This window comes from Seriola lalandi, unplaced genomic scaffold (assembly GCF_002814215.2).
Source record: "Seriola lalandi dorsalis isolate HSWRI2012SDOR001 ecotype SW California unplaced genomic scaffold, Sedor1 jcf7180002054474, whole genome shotgun sequence".
Lineage (NCBI taxonomy): Eukaryota > Metazoa > Chordata > Actinopteri > Carangiformes > Carangidae > Seriola > Seriola lalandi.
In genome coordinates this window covers 1,646,026-1,667,184 of record NW_019525027.1, presented here as the reverse complement: position 1 = coordinate 1,667,184, position 21,159 = coordinate 1,646,026, and the positions used below count along the sequence as shown (strand labels likewise).

The 21,159-nt window shown below is 38.6% G+C and overlaps 1 protein-coding gene across 1 annotated transcript in view; it reads left to right on the top strand.

Moving 5' to 3' along the window:
- Positions 1-9,609, top strand: part of LOC111659117 (transmembrane protein 266-like) — a 47,731-nt gene extending 38,122 nt beyond the window's left edge. The window contains exons 8-11 of the mRNA XM_023411943.2: positions 2,294-2,409; positions 4,190-4,385; positions 7,436-7,498; positions 7,993-9,609. Of these exons, the coding sequence (XP_023267711.1) occupies positions 2,294-2,409; positions 4,190-4,385; positions 7,436-7,498; positions 7,993-8,633 (1,016 nt within the window). The 3' untranslated portion in view covers positions 8,634-9,609. The remainder of the gene's footprint in view (positions 1-2,293; positions 2,410-4,189; positions 4,386-7,435; positions 7,499-7,992) is intronic.
- The last annotated feature ends 11,550 nt before the right edge of the window (positions 9,610-21,159 follow it).

Here is a 21,159-nt window from a genome sequence, read left to right as displayed (position 1 = left end):
CTTTGTACATACTGTATACAGTATATTAGATGTCGGCTGTGGATTGAGATATAGAAATTGTCACAACGAAGCACAGCTAGATGACCCACCACTTCCAGAACACAGGGAAACAGGGGTTTTGTGTGTTGCTGTGCTGTGGTAGTGACGCAGGTTTGTGTGGAGCACGACCTTGTGTTGGCCTCTATGAAGTTGTGGGATCAGCCTTGATGTGAATTACACTGTTGTGCATGGTGTAACACACATAGGGTTTAATCACAGAATCGACACAATGTGCTCACTAACACTCACTGACAGTTTGCAGTTCCACAAATTATTACACATTGTGTGGCTCAATATTGAACCTCTGCTTGAGCTTTTCATACTTGTTTGAATTCTGACTGGACTGGACCCATCTGATGTCCCCACTTTAGATGTGTATAAGAGACAGTTGTGTGGCTCAATATTGAACCTCTGCTTGAGCTTTTCATACTTGTTTGAATTCTGACTGGACTGGACCCATCTGATGTCCCCACTTTAGATGTGTATAAGAGACAGTTGTGTGGCTCAATATTGAACCTCTGCTTGAGCTTTTCATACTTGTTTGAATTCTGACTGGACTGGACCCATCTGATGTCCCCACTTTAGATGTGTATAAGAGACAGTTGTGTGGCTCAATATTGAACCTCTGCTTGAGCTTTTCATACTTGTTTGAATTCTGACTGGACTGGACCCATCTGATGTCCCCACTTTAGATGTGTATAAGAGACAGTTCACATACACAACCACAACAACCACAGAGATATTGGAATAGGATTACTGATGATGCTTCACCCCTTTATGTTGCTCGTGGCAACAGTCCTCTTCAGGGTGTGCAGCTTTACCACGTGTGATATCATGTGGCTGACTGACAAATGTGATGACAGAGGTGTGAGGGACTGATTGTCTGCCAACTGTGATGACAACAGGTATCCAAATTTACTCTCAGCATCCTTTTTTTAGTTACACCTTCCCATCCGGCTCTACAAAGTGTGTCATGTATAAATAAAATGTGCAGTGAGATTGAAAGAGGTGGAGACACCGATTGATCAAGATGTGATTTAAATGTTTGATGCATCAGTTCCAGCGTGACTGCTCTTCTGATATTTTTGCACATTATATCTCCTATATTTTCCCCAGGAGTTGTTTCATACATTAAATCAATTAAAGTGCTCAAACAAACAAAACAACACAAAAAATAAGCTGCAGCTTTGTGATGGGGAAAAAAAAGAAAAGAGAAAAGGTGAGTGGTGCACAGATGATAATTGATGATAAATGATGAATTGATGAGAGAAATCACAGGAAAAATGCAAAACTGTTTCAAGGCAGGTCAAAGTTGCTGTCAACACTTTCAGGACAACACTGTAGTAAGAAGGAGGTCATGTCAGACACACTACTTGTATCATCTGGCAACAAAGCTATAGATCAAAAAAATATTCATATTTATAAACAAAGTAGCTTTGAGAACCAGTTGAAAGCAGCGTACTGTGTCTTAATGTCCACAGTTTTATCATGGTCGTTTTGAAAGGAGCAGACTGGTGCGCCTGACTTGTGCTGGATTTCACAGTATGTCACATACATCGAAAAGTTGTTGTGTGTTGAGTAAATGAGCTGTCACTCAGAAGATTATTCTGATCGATGACACTACATATAACTGCAACTGCAAATGCCTAAAACAAGTGTTTGCACTGCAAAATACACTTTTAATGTTTTATTTTTATAGTATAAATTGTCCCTTACCCCAAGTTTTTTTCTGTTTTAAAAGTGTTGAACTGATGAACATTTTGTATTGAGCCCTATCCTTCTTGTCTTTTAATGACACCACCATTTTGGCATAAAGACGGTTTCAGGACGGTGACTTTAGTTTAAACAGATGTTGTACACAGGCCCCAGATGTCAACCCAGTAAAGACTTTTTGAACAAACTGAAATGACGTGTGAGCTGCTGAAATGTTTTGAAATCACCATGCACCATGACCTCTGTGGAACTTTTTCAGCACTCTGCTACATTCATTCAGTACAGGTATAATGTTACTAGTTAGCAGTAATTAATGAGGTCTGACAGACATCTATGGTGCAAAGGACTAATGGTCCACCAACACTGACCTTTGACCTTGATTTTACCTCAGTGTATTTTGCCACAGTATCATAGTATCTTAACCAGTTGTTTTTCAGGTTTAATTTTGTAGTTTAGTGAACTAAACAATTTTATTTCAAATTATCTCTCTCTCTCTCTCTCTCTCTCTCTCTCTCTCTCTCCCCCTCCTCTTCTGTGTTAGCTTATGTGCTACAAGTCAAAGTTGAGATGGAACTGGAGATCCAGCAGTGTGAGAAGACCAAGGCTGTGAGAGAGGAGCAGCTGGAGCGTCTCACTCAGATCTGCCAGGAACAGGCTGTGAGTACCAAAACACCTTCAACTGAACCTGAAGTCAGGTTGCATTTCTCATATCTCTATATACGTGCACAAAATTAATTTGTAGGGTAACAGGAAGAGTAAAAAATGTTAATACAGCCAGTCAAAGGAGAAAGTTCTTTTTTCTCAAGAGCAGTATATTGGTCTTCATGCACACAATCATACATTTAGTAATATTTTTGAAAAATCTAGGTGTTTGTGACATACAGGAAGTAGCACATGGTTGGAAAGAGTATCACGCTGTTGTTACTGTTTCTATCTACTGGTTTCTATTTTACATTTTCTGCCACTTTGGGAACATGGTAACTATTGAAATCTCCAAACAGTTCACAACCTCAGCTCTGCATGATGGATGAAATTACTTTAAAACTTTTATAACCATATTTTAACCCAAACTGGGAGTATAATACTCAAAAGACAACTGAACAGAATACAACCTTAAAGTCAGTGTAGATGTCGTCACACATTCAATAGCAGAAGTTTCTCACTCACTTCTTTATATTCAATGTATAATTCCCATTTATGTTATCATATTGCCATCTAAACAACAAACAAAACAAACCTGTCTGTAGATCTGTCATGGTAAATGGTTTGCTACAGTAACGGCCATGTTAGAAACTGTCAGCTCATCTACCACCAGAGGAGGGCAGCAGTGACTCACAAACAGGTTTAATCTTTCCACACATTTCATCATGATTCCTCAGCGCACACCCACTGATGATGATACTATAAGGGAAAATGCACACTAGACCAGACATCAATAATGGATGTATTAATAAATAAATGATCACACAGGAAATGATCAGATCCTTCCAAAAATTCTGTTTTAATGTACACTTTAGGTGATACCTTATCGTGTAGGTTCATAAATGAACTCAGTCAAAATATAATTTGAACGAAGGTAAATTAAGAATACAGCTAGTGAAATATGTTTTCTTTCCTTTACTATATTTACTACTGTAATGGTTTCTTGTGAGTGGGTTTTGTTCTCAAGGCCAAAAACCTTTAAATCATTATGGAGAGACATCATCACTTTACGTATGAAAAACATATTGTAATGCTGAAAAACAGTTTATCAGTACCTTGATGTTTTGGAATATGACCTGTTAAGTCAAGAAACAATACAAAAATAGATTTCAATATCGACAATTTAAGCAATGGACATAGGAGTTTCGTTTGTCTATGCTGAATATCTGAGATGATGTCACTGCCTCACAGTGCTGTATCTATATAATTTATTTTCATCCCAGAGGCTTTTGGAGGAGAACTACGACAACTAAATCCAGTTGCCCTTGATTCAACCCCTCTTTGATAACCATGACCTGTATGACTGAGAATCTCCACAGCGATGTATTTTACTCTTCAGATTGTGTAAATCTATCTAATCTAAGTTATTGAGGTATTAATATATTCATTGTTCATTGCATTGAAATCCATGCAGATCACTGCATGATCACAAGATCACTTTTCCTCTCCTTTCCCTTCCCCCCATGTGTCTCATCTTTTCACCTCATCATGTTTATTTGTCACTCCATCCTTCCATGTTATCTCTCTTCTCTCCCCGTTCTGTTTTTCCCCTCCTTTTGCTTCCCACCTGTCTTTTCCTTTCTGTCTTCTGTACACTTTCATCCATCTCTCTCCTTGAACTCCTCACCTGCCCTTTTTCAAATCCTGTTTTTACTTTCCCTGTTCATTCACACTCTTGACCGCCTGCTTTTCTCTCTGTCTCTTTCACGCACACATACAACTCAACCATCTCCAGTTTGAGATCAGGCAGCTCAGGGCCCATCTGGCCCAGCAGGACCTGGACCTCGCAGCAGAACGTGAGGCGGCCATGCAGATCCACCACGTGTGGGGCAAACAGGGCAGGAGTTTTCAGGTTGTAGAAGGCTTGACTCCTGGGGAGTCTGATGATGAGGGCAGCCAGAGAAACCCCAGGGAGCACCATACCACTGCAGGTATAGTATGGTTTCTAAAGCAGTGTTTTTGTGCATTGGGTTGAAAGATACTGGAATTGAAACTGTGTAATATCACATGACAAACTCACAAACTGAAAATAGGTGCATACAAGACAAAGCATATAGCATTAAAAATATAGATAATACATAATATGCCAGGTGCAGTGTTTGCTTGAGAAAGCAGAACGACAAACCAGGAGAGAGGTGCAGCATAAAGTATGTACATAATTATGTGGAACAAAAAGTCTTGAACAGTGTAACATCAGGTGAACTGGATGCCGGAGCAGTGTACAGTTAATCTGAAGCAGTAGCCCTGGAGCATCTTCGAGGCCAGGCTCTTAGCCCCTCCGTGCTCACACACAACACCCATCTGACCGTAGGCGCTTTGGGATCAATATGAAGGGCAAAAAAGCTTTTAGGATCTGGTGAATCCTGGAGAAAACAAGCATGTTCTCCGACACTACGTCAGCCAACACAGGCTTCTGTCATGCCCCAACTATCTCTCTTACCGCCCCCCCTTGTGGCAAGGCCAGCCAAGCCAGCCCAGACCACTTGGGCTATTTCAGGTACAGAGTGCTCTGTGAATTGGGCCTTGTTAGTAAGGAGTGGGCTCCTGTCAACATCTGTTCCCCTTCACCTGCAAACCACAATAGGGCACCAGGAGGCTCCACAGCAGCCACAAAATTACCCCAAGGGCATAGTGGGAAATCTGGCTCTCAGAAACAAGTGGGGCTTTTTACAGAAACATGGTCACTGGGATGAGCACTTAGGCCACGGAGCTTAAGGCAAGTCAGGTCAGCTCAAATCAAGTCAAGTGTATTTGTATTGCCCAGTACTGCACACAATTTCTCAATGGGCTTCTCTCTGTCTCACCTGCAGAGAGCCATCGAACTATCAGGAACTCTTATCAAGGCAGTGGCCTTTTATGATGACTATAATGACTGTCTCGGGAGATTGGAGGTTTTGCCACCTCAAAGTACCAAACCATGTAGATTTAAAGAACATCCAGGGACAATCAGTGTTAATCAATGAGCCGGTGGAGTTTTCCCCTCAGATGCTGAGAGAGGATTGTCGTGACAGAGCACTCAGTACTGCAGCACAGTAACAATAAAAGAGACTGGCAACAAAGAAAGATAGAAGAAAGATATTTAGAAGGAACATTTCAAGTTGTGTATGTATCAAACTGTCTAAACAAAAGCCTTGCAAACATGACAGATATTTGCAAGGTAAGACATTAGACAAAGAGCCATGCTAACAGGTCTCTGAGGCTAGCGTCAGCATAATGGTCAGGTCTAGAGTTATGGACCAATGGACCAACAGACCAACATGCATCCCTAGAGCCATGCTGATGAATCTCCTAAACATTAAAGCTATTATATTATCGGATCAAAGGCTATTTCTTTCTTTTTTTTTAAAAAAAATCTATAATAGTAATTATCTAGTTCCCTTAATCTGTTTTAGCATTAGCTGCAGTGGTTGCTAATCCTAGTGGGGTCTACTCTCATACTAGAACTAATACCTCACCCATCAAAATTATAGTTTATGTTTGAACTGAAAGAACCTCAGCATGTCGCCTCTCCTTTTGCACAGACAGATGACAGCCTGGTAACTTGACTGTCACAGACTGAAGAAGGGAGTCTTTTATGTATGCTGGACAGCCCATTCTTTTTTTCTTAAGACTCATGTGTTATTAATTGTGGAATGATTGTCTCAGTCTTGTTTTAGTGAGTGCAATGCTTCCTCTCCAGGGGTGGCTCAGGGATTAATATTTTAGACTGAAAAATAAATGAAATTACCCATCAGAGTCTGCAGCATGTCCCTGGGGACGGGGGCTAGCACTCAGGGTACTCTGGGTTCGCACTCAGCCAGCGGACAGTGAGCTCAAGACCAATCAAGCGAACAGACGAGCAGAGCAGATCACAGCCAGTCACCACGCACACTGAGGCCTGCTAGACTGGAGGGATCAGAGGCTGAACAAAGAGCTCCCACTCTCTCTCATTCTCCCCCATTTCTCTTTTTCCCTGAAACCAACCCCACCCTGTCCCAGTTTATTTCTGGTGCACTAGGGTGCAGCTAATGCGCAGCGTAACAGTGCGTGATCACCTCCAAATCACCTGTGTCCTGGGGCAGAAGTCATCTCTGTCAATATTATGTTGTAAACATAAGAGATATTTTCCATTTGGACTAGTTTTTGCTGTTAACAACGAAATGGACCAAAGTGCCTGCAGAGAAAAAAGGTGTGAAATCAAATTACAGTCAGTCACATTATATTTAACCCTAATTTGAATGGTCACCTCCTGCTATTTAATTACAATTTCTGGTGCATTTTGCGTTCACACCACATATACATACACATATATATATATATATATATATATATATATATATATACAGTATTTGCTATATTTTTTTGTGTGTAATCCAACTTTTCAACAACAACCAGACACTGCAATAAAAACTGGTGAAAACAATACTAATTACAATAACGACAAGCAGAGCATCCAGAACATTACAGGGCAGGACAGACAAGAGCAACTACAACAATACAAACTGTGTGGTGTGGGTCAGTGAGTGTGTTAATACCTAACTTTCATTGTGTGGATGTGTTTGTCTTTGGTCATAAAGAGGTGAGTAGAACAGAAAAAAGAGAAGAATCAGAGCTGGAAGCACCATGTTTTAATCAGATTTTGAACAATTAGGAAAGACAATGAAGATGTCTTTTGTGATGTTGTTGTGATGTGTAGTGTAATATGAGCAGCAGTTTATTTTACATGACTGAGATGGCTGAGATTACATTCACTGATTGAATTTATGGATGTAGCCCGAGGTTCAATGAAGAATGGCAACATTAATGGCCATAGTGGGCATCTTTGCAAAGTATTTCTTTGTAACTATTTATATGAAAGAAGAATGTACAGGTAGTGATATATATTAAAAAGAATCATCCAAACAAAAATTAATATGGCTTTGTCAGAACTTTGTAATCTGAAATAATAATTATAATAACCATCTCGTCATTTCTTTCATATTTATTCATTTTTTATTTTCAGATCCAGTTGTGCATGATGACATGAACAACTACATCAGCCAATACTACAGTGAAGCAAGCAGTGGTAAGGGACTATAAACACTATGAACAAGACATCACTATACACCACTTCATATACATATAGATACATTTATGTAAAGCAACTATGTTTCTGAGGCAGATAAGTCATAAGTCACTGAACACAACTTGATAGATTCATAAATTTGGCTGCATATAAAACACAGATTACTGTTGTACCTTGCAGAAGATTTGATGGGAGAGAAAATATTTCAATTTTAACACAAAACATATGTTTATTCCTTAAGTCTTTTCTTATTATGGCCTTTGATTAATGTTTTTCATTGCTCTAAATTTACTCTGACATTCAGTCAAAATTAGGAAATTTGTTGAGTAAGTATCTTGCACCTTACCCAAGAAAACAATTCAGTCAGTTTTGGTTTTTGTCCATATGGCCAACAGAGTATACTGCTGTGTCCTTTCCCTTTAAGTATGCTGTGTGTAAGATAAAGGGCTAATTTGTTGTATCTGTTTTTCTAAATGTATACAATGTCTTTGAAGATGCTGCGGCCTCTGGCTTAGGCACTCGGATCATCACCATGGCAGCCATTGACGTTCACCTCCCCACCAATACAAATCCTGTTCAGTCAAACCCAATGCTGGCGATGGAGCGGGTGGGCAGCGCTGTATGTGACGCCTCCACCAGCATATTACGGTCCAGTGGCAGCGTGACGGCCCGGCCCCACAGCCTGAGTAGCCACACCCCGGCTTCATCTATGACAGACTGCAGCAGCAGCACAGCTCATGACCTCAGTCTGAGCTACAGCTCTCATCGCTGCTGCCCTCCTTCCTTCTCAGGCCAAGACCCCTGCAGGAACCCCAGCATGGTGGTGCAGGAACTACTCTCCTCCCTCTCTGAGGACTCCTGCCTTGCTCAAAAGGGCCTGGCAGTGGACCCTGTCAACCTTAAGCTTCCCAGCCCTACAGGCTCAGAAAAGGCCAGTCCTGAGCTGGACAACAGAATAAACATCTTCAACCGCAGGAACCAAGAGGAGAGGCGGGGCAGGGGAAGGGGTTGTGTGCTGCTGCAGACCAAGCCACTGATCCACCTGCAAGGCAGCACCACTGAGCCATCCCTGGACGAGAAGTACCGGCTCCTGGGACCAGCTGACACACCTCTGGGCCACATGCCTGATACATAAACTACATTTACACAGAAACAGAAAGTTTTTGTATCTTTTAAATGCCACCGTGTTTGGCATATTTCTGACTTCTTGTTGCAGGTTAAACCTCATGAGAGGGACCACATAAGATTTCAGAATTGGATTTTTCTGTTGCTGTGTAAATCCAATATTAGCCAATCCAGAGCCAAGCTTGAACCTTCGCTTCCAGCTAACACTGATGCTCCTTAACTTGACGTGTTCAGAAGTCAATAGTAGAAATGACAATAACAACTCTTAGGCCCTTTGCCATACTGTCCAACCTCCCCTGTTCCTCTGTGATGGATTTTTTTAAATCAGAAATGTCCTGAAATAGCACAACAAAGACAATAACATCCCAGTAACGGGGAGTCCAATGTGTTCTTGGACACATTTTTCATCAGGAATTCTCACTTTGAATAGGTCCTAAATGCACTGAACTTTAAATGAATTAAAACCAGCAAGGGGCCATTCAAGCCTATACTGAACAAAAACAGTGTTGCAAACCACACACCGTTCTCTGCAGTTAAAAGGAGTGTTTTTTATCGCATTGTTCTTGTTATTCTGTTGCTTTTCATATGTATTATCAACTTTAAACATGAATCATGCTGTCTTTGTTCAAACAGCCACAGGGTACATAAGACTGGCTTAACTATTCCAACAGCCAATTTAATTTTTTTTTTTTTTTTTTACCTTTGGCTTTCTGTCACCTGTTTGTTTGAAACCATGGAACATCTGACTTTATTGTTATTGTGTGGATGAAATGAAGAGGTAAGTGATTGGATTCTTCAAATAATACTAGATTGGAGTGCTTGTAGCATGAACCTTTAAAAGATATGTGCCCTAAATGGCAAGCAAATTCTTTGCACTTTAATGTTTACAGACACTTTTGTAAACTTGATATGGGGGAAGTTATTGCCAAATGCAGGTGTTGTCATTTGAATGAAAATAGCAAAAATAAAAGTTAGTATTTCCTTAACTGCTCCTAGTTTACTGACTTTTATTAATATTTTTGTTTTGTCATTTTGTTTGATTTGAAGTTTTACCAAAGATGCTGCAGCAGGATCAGACACATGCTTTTAAACATGTGATCAAGTGAGGTATGTATGTTTGTTCTCTTGTGCTCATTGTTACACAGTGGACTGTACAACATTATTTCATCATTGTCCCCTTATTTGCATATGATTTTGAAAAATCTGAATTATTTAAGGTTATTAACATTAGAAGACCTGTCACAGCAACTGCTAATTAGTCAAGTCATTGTAAGTGTGTCGTGAGAAGAATCCGCTCCCCCCTAATTACCCTCTCGTATCATTAATTCAGAAGATAAACTGCTGTACCATTTTGTTGCTTGTCAAGTGTTTACAAGTATCCAGAGAATATTTTAATTGTTAATAACTCTTAAGGCTGCAATTAATCTATCAACACAAGTGTTTTTAGGTTTGAGTATTAAGTAGTTTGTGGAGCTGCTGAGGATTGTTTAATAGCTTTGTTTAATGCATTTGTAAGTAACACAGTAGGCTACTGGACATACTGTACATATTATCAAGTCTAAACATATTATCAAGTCCATAAGAATTCTGTCTGTAGCTCTTGGAGACACAAAACTGAACACTCATCCTGTACCATCCTGACACTGAATTTCAGTGACGATTACAGACTGTAGAGTGTAGACCTATGATTGGAAACATTACATCAAATTTCACCTTCTAATAAATTACAACCCGGAAACTGTATCTCAATCCCACCTGTCAATGTGCAATATGTCAGTGCCCCCCTTTCTGCCAATGACGTTATAATTTCAAATTCTGGCAAGTGGCACAGTGAGTGTATTTACACTGATAAGGCACAGGAAAACTTCTTCTCTCATTTATGGGTGTGGGAGCCAGGGATGTGTCCATCTGAGACCTAATGAGGGGTGACATAGAGTGGACATTGAAAAAATTAATAGAGAGGTTTGTAAAAGAAAAGCAGCATATGAAAGCCCTGAGACGAGAAAATCCCTTGGCATATTCATGTGTTGCATTCATCTCATATTTGGATAAAATAATTTGAATATCTGTCTAAACTAGCCAGTAGTCAATATTGGAGGCCTCTTGTGTGAACTGTTTTCTTTACAGATTCTTTGATAAAACAAGAATCAGATTTGATCTGATTTCTGATTACTGTTCTTGTGAAGCGATATCAGCAGTAGCCAGGTGTAATCCCAGAGCTATGGGATGCCCATACTGTAGGTGGCTCTTTTGGTTGAAACAGCCTCGTAGCAGTGTGGGTCCATTGTCTCAGTTTCCTGCTGTACTATGCTAATAAATAAGAGAAATATTAAAGCAAATGCAAACAATAGCTTTATCAAAAACGTACTTGCTCCGAATAGGAAGTTATATATATATATTTATATAGTTATATTTAAATGAGCTAAATGCAAGTTAGCAGATGATCACTTCTTCAAAGCTTGAGTCATCTGTGGAACAGCCGAAAAATCTAAATACTGTAAATAACATTTTAAAACCTAGAGTTAAGTCACTCCACGTATGTACCAGATATGTCAGCTGATTGCTCATTGGTATCAGTTGGGCTGAACATAAAACCAAAAGCTTGTAATGGCAAACATTACATTGTTTGGAGTAACTCAAAAAAGTTCTCAAAACCTTTTTTTTTTTATCATCTTCAGCAGCCAACTGAGATGTTGTGGCTCATTTGAAATGAGCTGACATGTAGGTTTATAACCTGGATCTGCAGCCTGCGAACAATTACTAGACCCATCACATCAATCTAGTTTACAAAAACAACAATGTCTATCGCATGCCATGGAATGAGTAAATAAATAATGATCTGCTTGGCTCTCGACCCACACAAAGGACTCCCGTTGAATATGGGTGCCAAACCCTGGCTCAGCCTCTGTCTGTCACAGCTGCCTTGGTATTAATGTCTCAAGTGGAGGTGCTGCGCCTCTAATCTGAACCCCTTCCAGCTCAACCAGCCATGTAAAATGGGGGGGGGGGGGGGGGGGGGTAACTCATAAGTTTTGACTTCCAGCTCCCCCCTGAGCAAAACCGCTCAGTGATGAAGAAGCTAAATTATTTGTACTTGCAAGGCATCTCTGAGGAAGTCAATTTCGCTACTAAAGGTGGACAAAACATGAGACGCCAAATACCTTTCCTATACAACTAAATTGTAGGCTACATGAAAAGTGTGCCTAAATGATTCATATATGATCCCAGTTTGTCAATACGTATCATACCAGGTCAGTCTGAGTTAAGTGTTGAATTTTGACAGACGGGGACACGGAGCAGACCTTTAGGAGACATGCTAAGAAGTAAATTGCTTTTGGGACCTCTCCAACGAAACCAGAGGTGCAGTCCCTGTCACACTCACAGGAAGCTAAGTGAATTAACAGTGACCATTAGACACTTAATAATTGAAATGTTTTAATAATGGCACAGAGGGAGTCACTTTAACCGCATTAACATTACATGATCACTGTTTTCATTCTCATTAACGGAAGGAAACCGATGACCTGTGAGATAACATTTACATCTACCGACTCATAGGTACAATAAGATAACAACCTCCTTCCTTCCTGCTTTACAATAAATAAATCACTGTATAACACTGTCACTGTTACGGTTATAAAAAACAAGTCCATGAGAAATCATTTATTTATTTAAATTGTTAAAGCTTCCATTTTCTAATTCACATAAAATTATTTTTGTAGACAAAAGCACACAAGTCCCAGTTTGGTGGTCATGTTATGATAATGTGGCCTATAATATATACTGTACACTCCTATCTTCTCTGTAAGTGCTGCGCAGATCAAAAACATAGAAACACTTTCATACACACCTATAACCAGGTAGACATTATACTATACTATTAACTACTACAAATATACTATTAACTATGTCTTTGTAGAGACAGTTAATATCACTACACCACTTGTTGTTATCTTAACTTAAAGCACTTTCCTCTCACCAACTTGGCTGACTTCTTATTCAAAACGATGTCTTAAATGTACCAGCTACTTTATGTATGTCACCGTTTCCATGGCTGTTTCTCTAAGCAATATACACTATTGTTCATAAAGCTGCTTCCAGTTGACAACATGTGAATTTAAAGCAGCAATAATCAATTTTTTTTTTTTTTATTGACAATGGAGCTCATGACTACTGGTATGTGAAAGGGGTTACTCATAATGGAGAGATATTTCTCCTGGCTTTGCAGTTCCTCTCAGCTCTGCAGGCCTTGTTGAGCCTTATAGCTTATTGTTTTGGTTTTCTGGCTTGCAACTTATACTCTTTTTGTTTACTTTCGCTCATTGTGTTGTTTTCAGCTGCAGCATGCAAAGTTAGCGTCTGTGTTAGCTAGTGAACATGTGAGGAGAAAGTGCAGACCACAAGAAAGAGAATGAAATAGAGAATTGAAAAATTGTATCCACAAATGAATGATAACGTTGCTCCGTGTCTTCAAAATAAGCAACTCTTTGCTTACTAGTTCACCATATTAACTTAGTCTATGTTCAAATGTAATAATATGGAACGTCAGGGTTGTTTCTGCTGCCCCCAAGTGGCCAAAAAGGAGTTATTGCAGATTTAATCCCATTACCTTTTTGTCAAACTATTGTTAGCTGTCAAGCTCCCACTGTACATTTTAGTAAATTGGTATTTGTTGTATGAATGACTCAACATTTTAGCGAAGTGCCACTGAAATGTACTGAAAATGGGAAATATTACAAAGTTTATTATAAATGTAAACTTCTGCCTTCTTGTCAACCTTATCACACCTCCCCACCTCAAAAAGTTTAGCCACCAAACTGTAGTCAGACTTGGAAGATCTCTTGGTCTTTATTAATGGCAAAAATTGTCTGAGCAGAAATAACTCTTTCTAATCATGAACAACGATGAGATGGAGTAGAGGCTAAAAAAACAGACATTGTCATGGTATCTAGTATGATCTTACAATTAAGATGAACTGGTATTAATAAAGAGCATATGATGTTTTTAATTTTCCCTGCAAGAGGCATTTACTAATTCATGTCAACAACACAAAAGTGGTCTTGTTTGTGAACGTGATTTCTTGGAAGAGATTCTGAACACAGCGCTATGGCACCGAACAGCTGGGCATATGTTAAAAAAGGGGCAATCTCATTGAGAACAAACAGATGTGGGGAGTACGACTGCATTACTCCTGCGGTCTGACAGATTCAGAACACATCTCACACAGGACTCTCTTTCAAGAGGCTCTGAAGCAGGAGAAAAATACAAATAAATTATACATCATTCTTTAAAAAGCTTCTCAGGTTCTCTTTTTGAAACATACTTCTTAAGTGCACAAGATCCAGCGGTTCGCTTGGTGGAAGAAATCTACTCAGGAGACTGTTGTCATGGCTACAGAGGATTTTTTTTTTTTTTTTTTGAATTAACATACAAGTTTTCTTCTGGTACCCTACCCTCAGATGCTTGTATTGCTTCTTGGGTAAAAGTGGGTCAATGACAGAGAAGAGAGGAGAACTAGAAACAAGACCCACTGAGTGACCAAGCTCAATCACTTCAGTCCTCTTGAGATATTAATTATTAAATAAGTACGTGGTGAATGCAAATCAAAAAGTTTTATTATGCTAATAATAGGACACTAACAAACTATGAAGAGAAATACAATCAGAAACAAAATCTTGAACTTGATTCGGCTAAAAGTTCTTCTTTTTCCAAAGGGGGGAGAAAATAAAGATGGTTTCTCTTGTTGCTCCTGCATATGTTATAGGCAATCAGAGGAAGAGGTACGCTAGTTAGTCATGTGATAAACATGAGGACACAACAGACTTGGTCTTCTGGGAGATGGGATGCTACATCACTCTGTGCTCCAAACAACTGAGTAAAATAATCTACAGAACATGAAAATTAATTCAGCAATCCAACGTGTAAGGGTGCAGCTATGCATGACTTGCTACGTGAAGGCTAAATTAGCAAACATTTTTGAGTAAAAAGCACAAATCTTCAGGGAAATGTCTGCCACAGACTCAACATTTAAAAAAAAAAAAAAAAACTACTGAAGCCTGGCATATATTTTTATATTCAGTCTCTTTTCTTCTAGAACAAATGCATAAACACACTGACCAAACATTTACAATAACTCACATAACCTACATAGTTTTAAGACATAAGTGCACATGAATAATTGATACTAATCTTTATTCCAAATGAGAACAAATAATTCCTGTTTTTTTCGATCTCTGACTGACAAGGGTTATTTATTGTTCCAAACACAAAGACAAAGACATAAGACTTTTGAGTTTACTCCTGTGAAAATCTTATGCTATATTTATAGAGGAATACATTGTATGAACATTTATGAGGGAACCTAATATATCCTAATATATATATATATATATATATGTATATGTGTGTGTGTGTGTGTGTGTGTGTGTGTGTATGTATTTATATAGATATATATATATATATATATGCAGGTAGAATATATATATATATATATATATACAAATTGCTGTCAGCTCCATTTTATTTGACTTATCTTACTGTCTTTCACTCGAGTCAGATACTGAATTAGTCCTACAGACTGCAATGTAGAGCTCCTGCATTTGAATAAACAGTAGAAATATTATTAGAAAATAATTGCTTCAATAGCAATAATGCATTAACATTTTAATTTAGTCATTAATAGTCAAGAGCCTGTAATGTATCCATCAAAAATGAAATGTATGAAATGTTTCATGACAAAATGTTTTATGACAAAGGTGTGTGTTTTAAACTTTATACCCAGTGAGTGATGTTTTTCAAACTGACTACAGGGTGGTGAACTGCTGGTAAACTGCTATTTTCTATTTTCCCCATAATTTTTATTTGTCCTAGATAGTTTTCTCCTTCCAAAATGGTTTACAGCACAACACAGCAGATATCCTGCAATGTCTCTGGCCACCAGCACAGACACTGACATCAGCCGGCCTGAATACAGTAGCCTTCAACTTAGTCTGATTCAGTAGCCTTGGCTAAATCACAATCACTGTCCGAGCCAGAGCTTGGGGTGTCTGCCAGCGCATGCTGGGGCCTTGCAACATTTCCATCTGGCCTCTGGGGAGTCGCACATCAATTGCTCTCAGCTAAATGCACTCACATATGAATATTTCAGTACAATTTAATGTTTCAGCTACAGCCCCAAAGGAGCAGAGCATCAATTTGTGAACACAGTTCTCCTGGAGTTAAAAGCCAGTCCGGATAATACAGTATGAAAGGCGCTGTCAATCTAGAGGGCCCCTTTTTCACTTGAGAGACAGAAAAAAAAAGCACACCCCTTTGCCTTCAGAATCCAGCTGCATACAAACAGCTTTTCAAAGTTTCCTCAGGAAAGTAGCCGACTGAGGCAGCAGCAGGCAGCTTTTGGTTCACCAGAGTCACCAGTCGATTTGCAAGCTTGGCTAGCTTCTCCCGAGCTCTGGCTGTCTGCCATGCTCACACACACACACGCCCAAACACACACAGATGGTGGAGGGACTGGGTCAGGGAGTCGTGCACCTGCTGTCCTGTTAATAAAATACCCCAAAGTGATGCTGAAACCTCTTCCTTCACACAGAAAAGCTTCCCTCAGGTGTGAGAACATGAGTGCTTTACAAAACAGGCAAATTGTGACACAAGTGAGTTAATCAGTTGGTCAGTAAGCAGAGCAGCACAGAGCACAGGACACAAGACTATAAAGCCTGGACTCATTTACACATTATGTTAAATTACCCAACTCACTCACGTGTGTGCTGTACAACTGAGTAAACGTTCAGTGATTTGTCTTCAGCCTGACGCTGCAACTAAAGATTCTCTGCAGATTATTTTTTCTCCATTAATCAGTAAATTGTTTGGTCTGTAAAATGTCCGCCACAATGTCACAGACCTAAAAGTGACATATCTAGACTGCTGGTTTTCCACCAACACCAACAGACCAAAGTTCACAGATATTTAGTTCACAGTTGCATAAGTTAAAGAAGAGCAATAAATCAGAGAGAAACCGAAACCAGAGACCGTTTCACTTTTGCTTGAAAAATGACTCGAACAATTATCAGAGTAGTTGCCTATCAATTTCAGTCGACTTATCTATTTATCTATTTCAGCTCTAAAATTAAAAACCATAAGATCAATGTTTTAAATAAATCATTTAATTCGTGCATTGCTCGTAAAGAGACACTATACATAATTTTTTTTATGCAGGTAGATAAAACAACAGGAAAAAGCTGCATCAAATCCAAACAACTGCAGCACTCTTATCAGACTGCATCACATTCCTCTTAATTTGTCCATCCCCCTAAAACACAAAAAAATATTTTGGCCTCACATGATGTTAAATTTGAGACAGTTATAGCAAAAACTATAGTAATAAGTACAAATCTGTTGACAATAAAACCTTTTTTAAAACTGGTTTATGGATATTTTTCTTTCTCTGTCAGTGTGTGCAGGCATCACACAACTAAGTGATGTAGCATTGTTTTGACTGGTCCAAACAGAGATGCTTCTTTCCTCATTTAATTGACACAGCCTCTTGTTGAAGCCACTGATAAGCAAGACTGCCGCTTTGCTCTAATGAGAGCAGCTGATAATAAAATACAAAATGTGCATTTGTAAAATAAAACAGGCGGCTGACAGTTACACTAATAAGGTAATAATGGCACTGGTTCTGCAGCCCAACAATGCAGAACTGCCCTGAGGCACCAATCAAAAATTAATACTAATTATCGTGTGAATACTGCATTAACTCAGAAGAATTATGAATTATATATCTGCAACATGGTTCCCCTCTCAGTACGGCCTCGCTTGCATGAAGATGTGATTTTTTTTTTTTCCTCGCTGAGGCATTTTTGAGCACCTGTCACAAAATAAATAACTGTGCATGCAGACATACCATCACTGTTGTCATACAAAAAACTTTTTTTTTTATAATGCAATATACTGAAATTAAAAGTAATACTTGATCTTTTTGTCTTTAAGTCATTAAAAAATGATTAGAGGAGATATCTGTTTACACATTTTTAATATCTTATAACCTGAGTGTGGACTCAAAGCACTTAAAGCCAAACTCACTGTTGGCTCTGGTGAACCATTTAACGCTTTAAACCTTTAACTACATTTCGGTTCAAATGTTCAAATGTTGCTGAAGTGTCTCTCTGGGAGTAAGCAAAAATGTTCAAATTCACTTATTTAAGCAGTCAAATTAAATTGATATAAATATAGTACAGTAGAAAATGTGCTGAATTGCGGCAGTTAGAAGACAATTGATATAGGGATGTTTATGAAGAGTTTTTGTTTTTCTAATTGGTATAGAGAAAGCAATGTTCAATGTTTTCTGTTGTGTTTTCTTATTCAGTTGTAGTAAAGTACATGTTACATATGGTATGTCTGTATTGTTATTTCTATTCAACAGTCAGATTGCATTACTTTATTTACTTCATGATCAAAATGAATCTCTAATGTTAAAAACTTAATATAAAAGTTGATATTAATATGCAATTACACATTTTCAGCTCAAAGTTTGATCTTATTAGTTATTCTGTCTTTAAAATTAATACACTATATGATATTTATAGATTCCTTGATGAAAGACAAACAAACAAAGCTGTAATGTAAGCAGTCTCCGCCATCTGGCACCCACACACACACAGACACACACACACACACACACACACACACACACACACACACATCAATTCACGCACAAATGTGCACATGTGCAAGAAGAAGCTTGTCCTGAATTATGTAACACAAAAACATAACGGTCAGCTGAATTAAGGGTTTGATTCCCTCTGAGACCATATGCACTAAAACTGCATGTAGTCCTGTTATTGTCACTTCAGGTACAAATATACACCAAACTGCACGTGCAAAACTTTACTTTTTTTTAATGTCACAGTGATACAGACCTTTCAGTTTTGCAAGAGTTAAATCAGTCTAATCCTGTCTCGTTATTATCAGTAGAAAAATCATATTTAATGCTGTAAATACAGTTTTAAATATTGAAAGTCTTAATATACATCACAAGTTTACAAATGAAAGTTGTGAAAGTTAACCAGCACTTACAACCAAACTCAAATGAAGCAAATCGCAGTAACATAGTTCTCTGTAATTTACATAGTGAAGTGTTTGGGCATCCAAAAATCAGATATTGTATCATTCCTACTGGATTTTGCAAGTTCAACATTTATGTCTCAATGTTCTAATGCATCCACAAGTTTTTCTTCTTTTGTTTTTAATAAGTTACCTCATTTTGTAAACCGTGATCGCTGAATAGAACTGTCAGCTCGCGGAGCTAATGGTATTTCAATTGAATTAGGATGCATTAACTAAAACGTAGGTATTTCAATGGAGTTCATATTGATCTTTTTTCTAGGCTAGACCTTACTCTATATAAAGTGCGTTACAGTTAATTCAATGTGACTTACTCACCAGCATCAGTCAGTTTAAAATGTGATATAGATATGATGTTTTTCAGAGTGTCATATTCAAGCCACTTTCACTTCTTATTGTTAATGTTATCTGAATATAGTAAAAATAAGTTGCAGATATATATATTTTCATTTACTTTTTAAAGATCTGTGATCGCTTTGTAATCCTAAAAATGTTGTGGCTCCCTTTTAAACAACTTCCTCCACAGAATGTCTGATAAGATGGATGTGGCTACTATTTCAGACATCACTGACGTCAAATCCCAGGACGCTCTTGTTAGGATCATGGATGCTGGTGAGTGTCTGATAACTGCAGTAAATAGCATAAACAATGAAAATGTAAAGAAATGACGCTGGGGCCTATAGAGCGTGTGTAGCCTGTGCAGAAGATAAAATATATAAAGTTAATTATTATAACTGAGTGCACTGTTTGGCTAATGCTGCAGGTCAAAGGTTGGGTTTACGGTAGTTTTATATACATTCAATATTCAATGAAATATCGTATGCAGGCATCATTGTCTGTGACCTGTTAATGACTGTTAGACCTAACCCAGACATCACTCTGGCATAAAAGCCTCCCAAAAGAATCTCTAATCACAATTTGATGGGGCCCATTAACCTCATGCAATATATATGTGTGACTGAAATCATCCACTTAAACTTTGGCAAGAGCCAAATGTTCTTGTTTGGGATTCAGGGGTGGCTTTCCTGGCCTGCGTTACTGAACTTTTCACAGTGACTCGTTTTCTCTTGGATGTTTTAGGGTTCTATGGCACTTTGCCTCTATTGTCAGACCTAAAGTAATTTACAGTGGCCATCCCTTCAGACTCCCCAGGCTGGATTCAGTTGAAGTTGTGCCAGTGTGTTTATTAACTGTCTTGGTGTAATTAAAATGAAAGAGGTGTGTTGTGTGAGACCTTGTCGTTGGGCTGCAGGGAATGCCTTTTACACAGTGAAGTGGTCAAGGGTTCGCAGCATGACTGGGACAGCATCTGAGCTGCACCTATGGAGGGAGAAAATACTGCTATATATATATATATATATATATATAATATATCACCTCTCCCTTTTTTTTGTACCTGACAGTTGTGGATTTCTAATTCGTTAATCATAATTCTTCTCTGACAGTAAAAAACAGCGTAGACAAACACATAAATTATCTAGCTGAAGGCCTTGATATAAATCATATTGTGCCACTCGTATCTTCTCAAACCTTTTGACCTAAGCGCAGTGATGCAGCTCATGCATCCTAACTGAACTCACTACCTACATGTCAGCTGTGATTTAATAATAGCAAGCATCACTTTGTGCTTATGAACTCTTGAATTATCTGCTAGGTGTTTTTGCCTTTGCGATGTTGCATTACACTCCATATCAATGTTTTTGATGTCATCAGAAACAAAACACTAGATACAGGAGACACAGGATGTACACCAAGTGACTCTTTGTAAATCACCAGTGCCCTTGAATGAGCATGGACCAATTTGGGCAGACAGCTGCAGGTAGTCCTTGTATTCCTACTGTTAGTTTTAGGTCTTATTGAAAGACAGCAGGCCCACCTTTACACATGGTGCCGGTGATCAGCGTGATTGAGTCCTTCTCTTCCCACCCTGCCTGCAGCAGTGATGCAATCCAGTGTAACAGGGGTCAGCTTGTCGTTGTTGTGCTCTCCCACAAGCAAGGCCTGTAAAGAACATTTCAAACAAAGTATATTAAAAAAAAACAAGACAAAGCAAGAATAATAATACCTTCTACTAAATACTGTGACATCATGCAACTTCCAGTGCTTGGGCAAGTTGGCATGACAGGAACCAACCTACACTGAGGTCTGTATTCTTCTGTCAATGAAATTGTCAATAAGCCCATTAAATTAACTGAGATGTGTATTAATTAAAGAGAGTTTTGTTTTATATTTATTCACTACACTAGTGGCAGGTGGCAGACTAAAGGAATGAGTTATTATGTAGGCCTTCTGGCAGTAATGCAGGGATTTTGCAATTAATGAAAACCATAGAAGGACTGGCTATTTTCAATACATTTGCCATATTTTCCACCTCAACTCACCTGAAAGACAGAGCCCAGGGATTAAATCCCCAAATT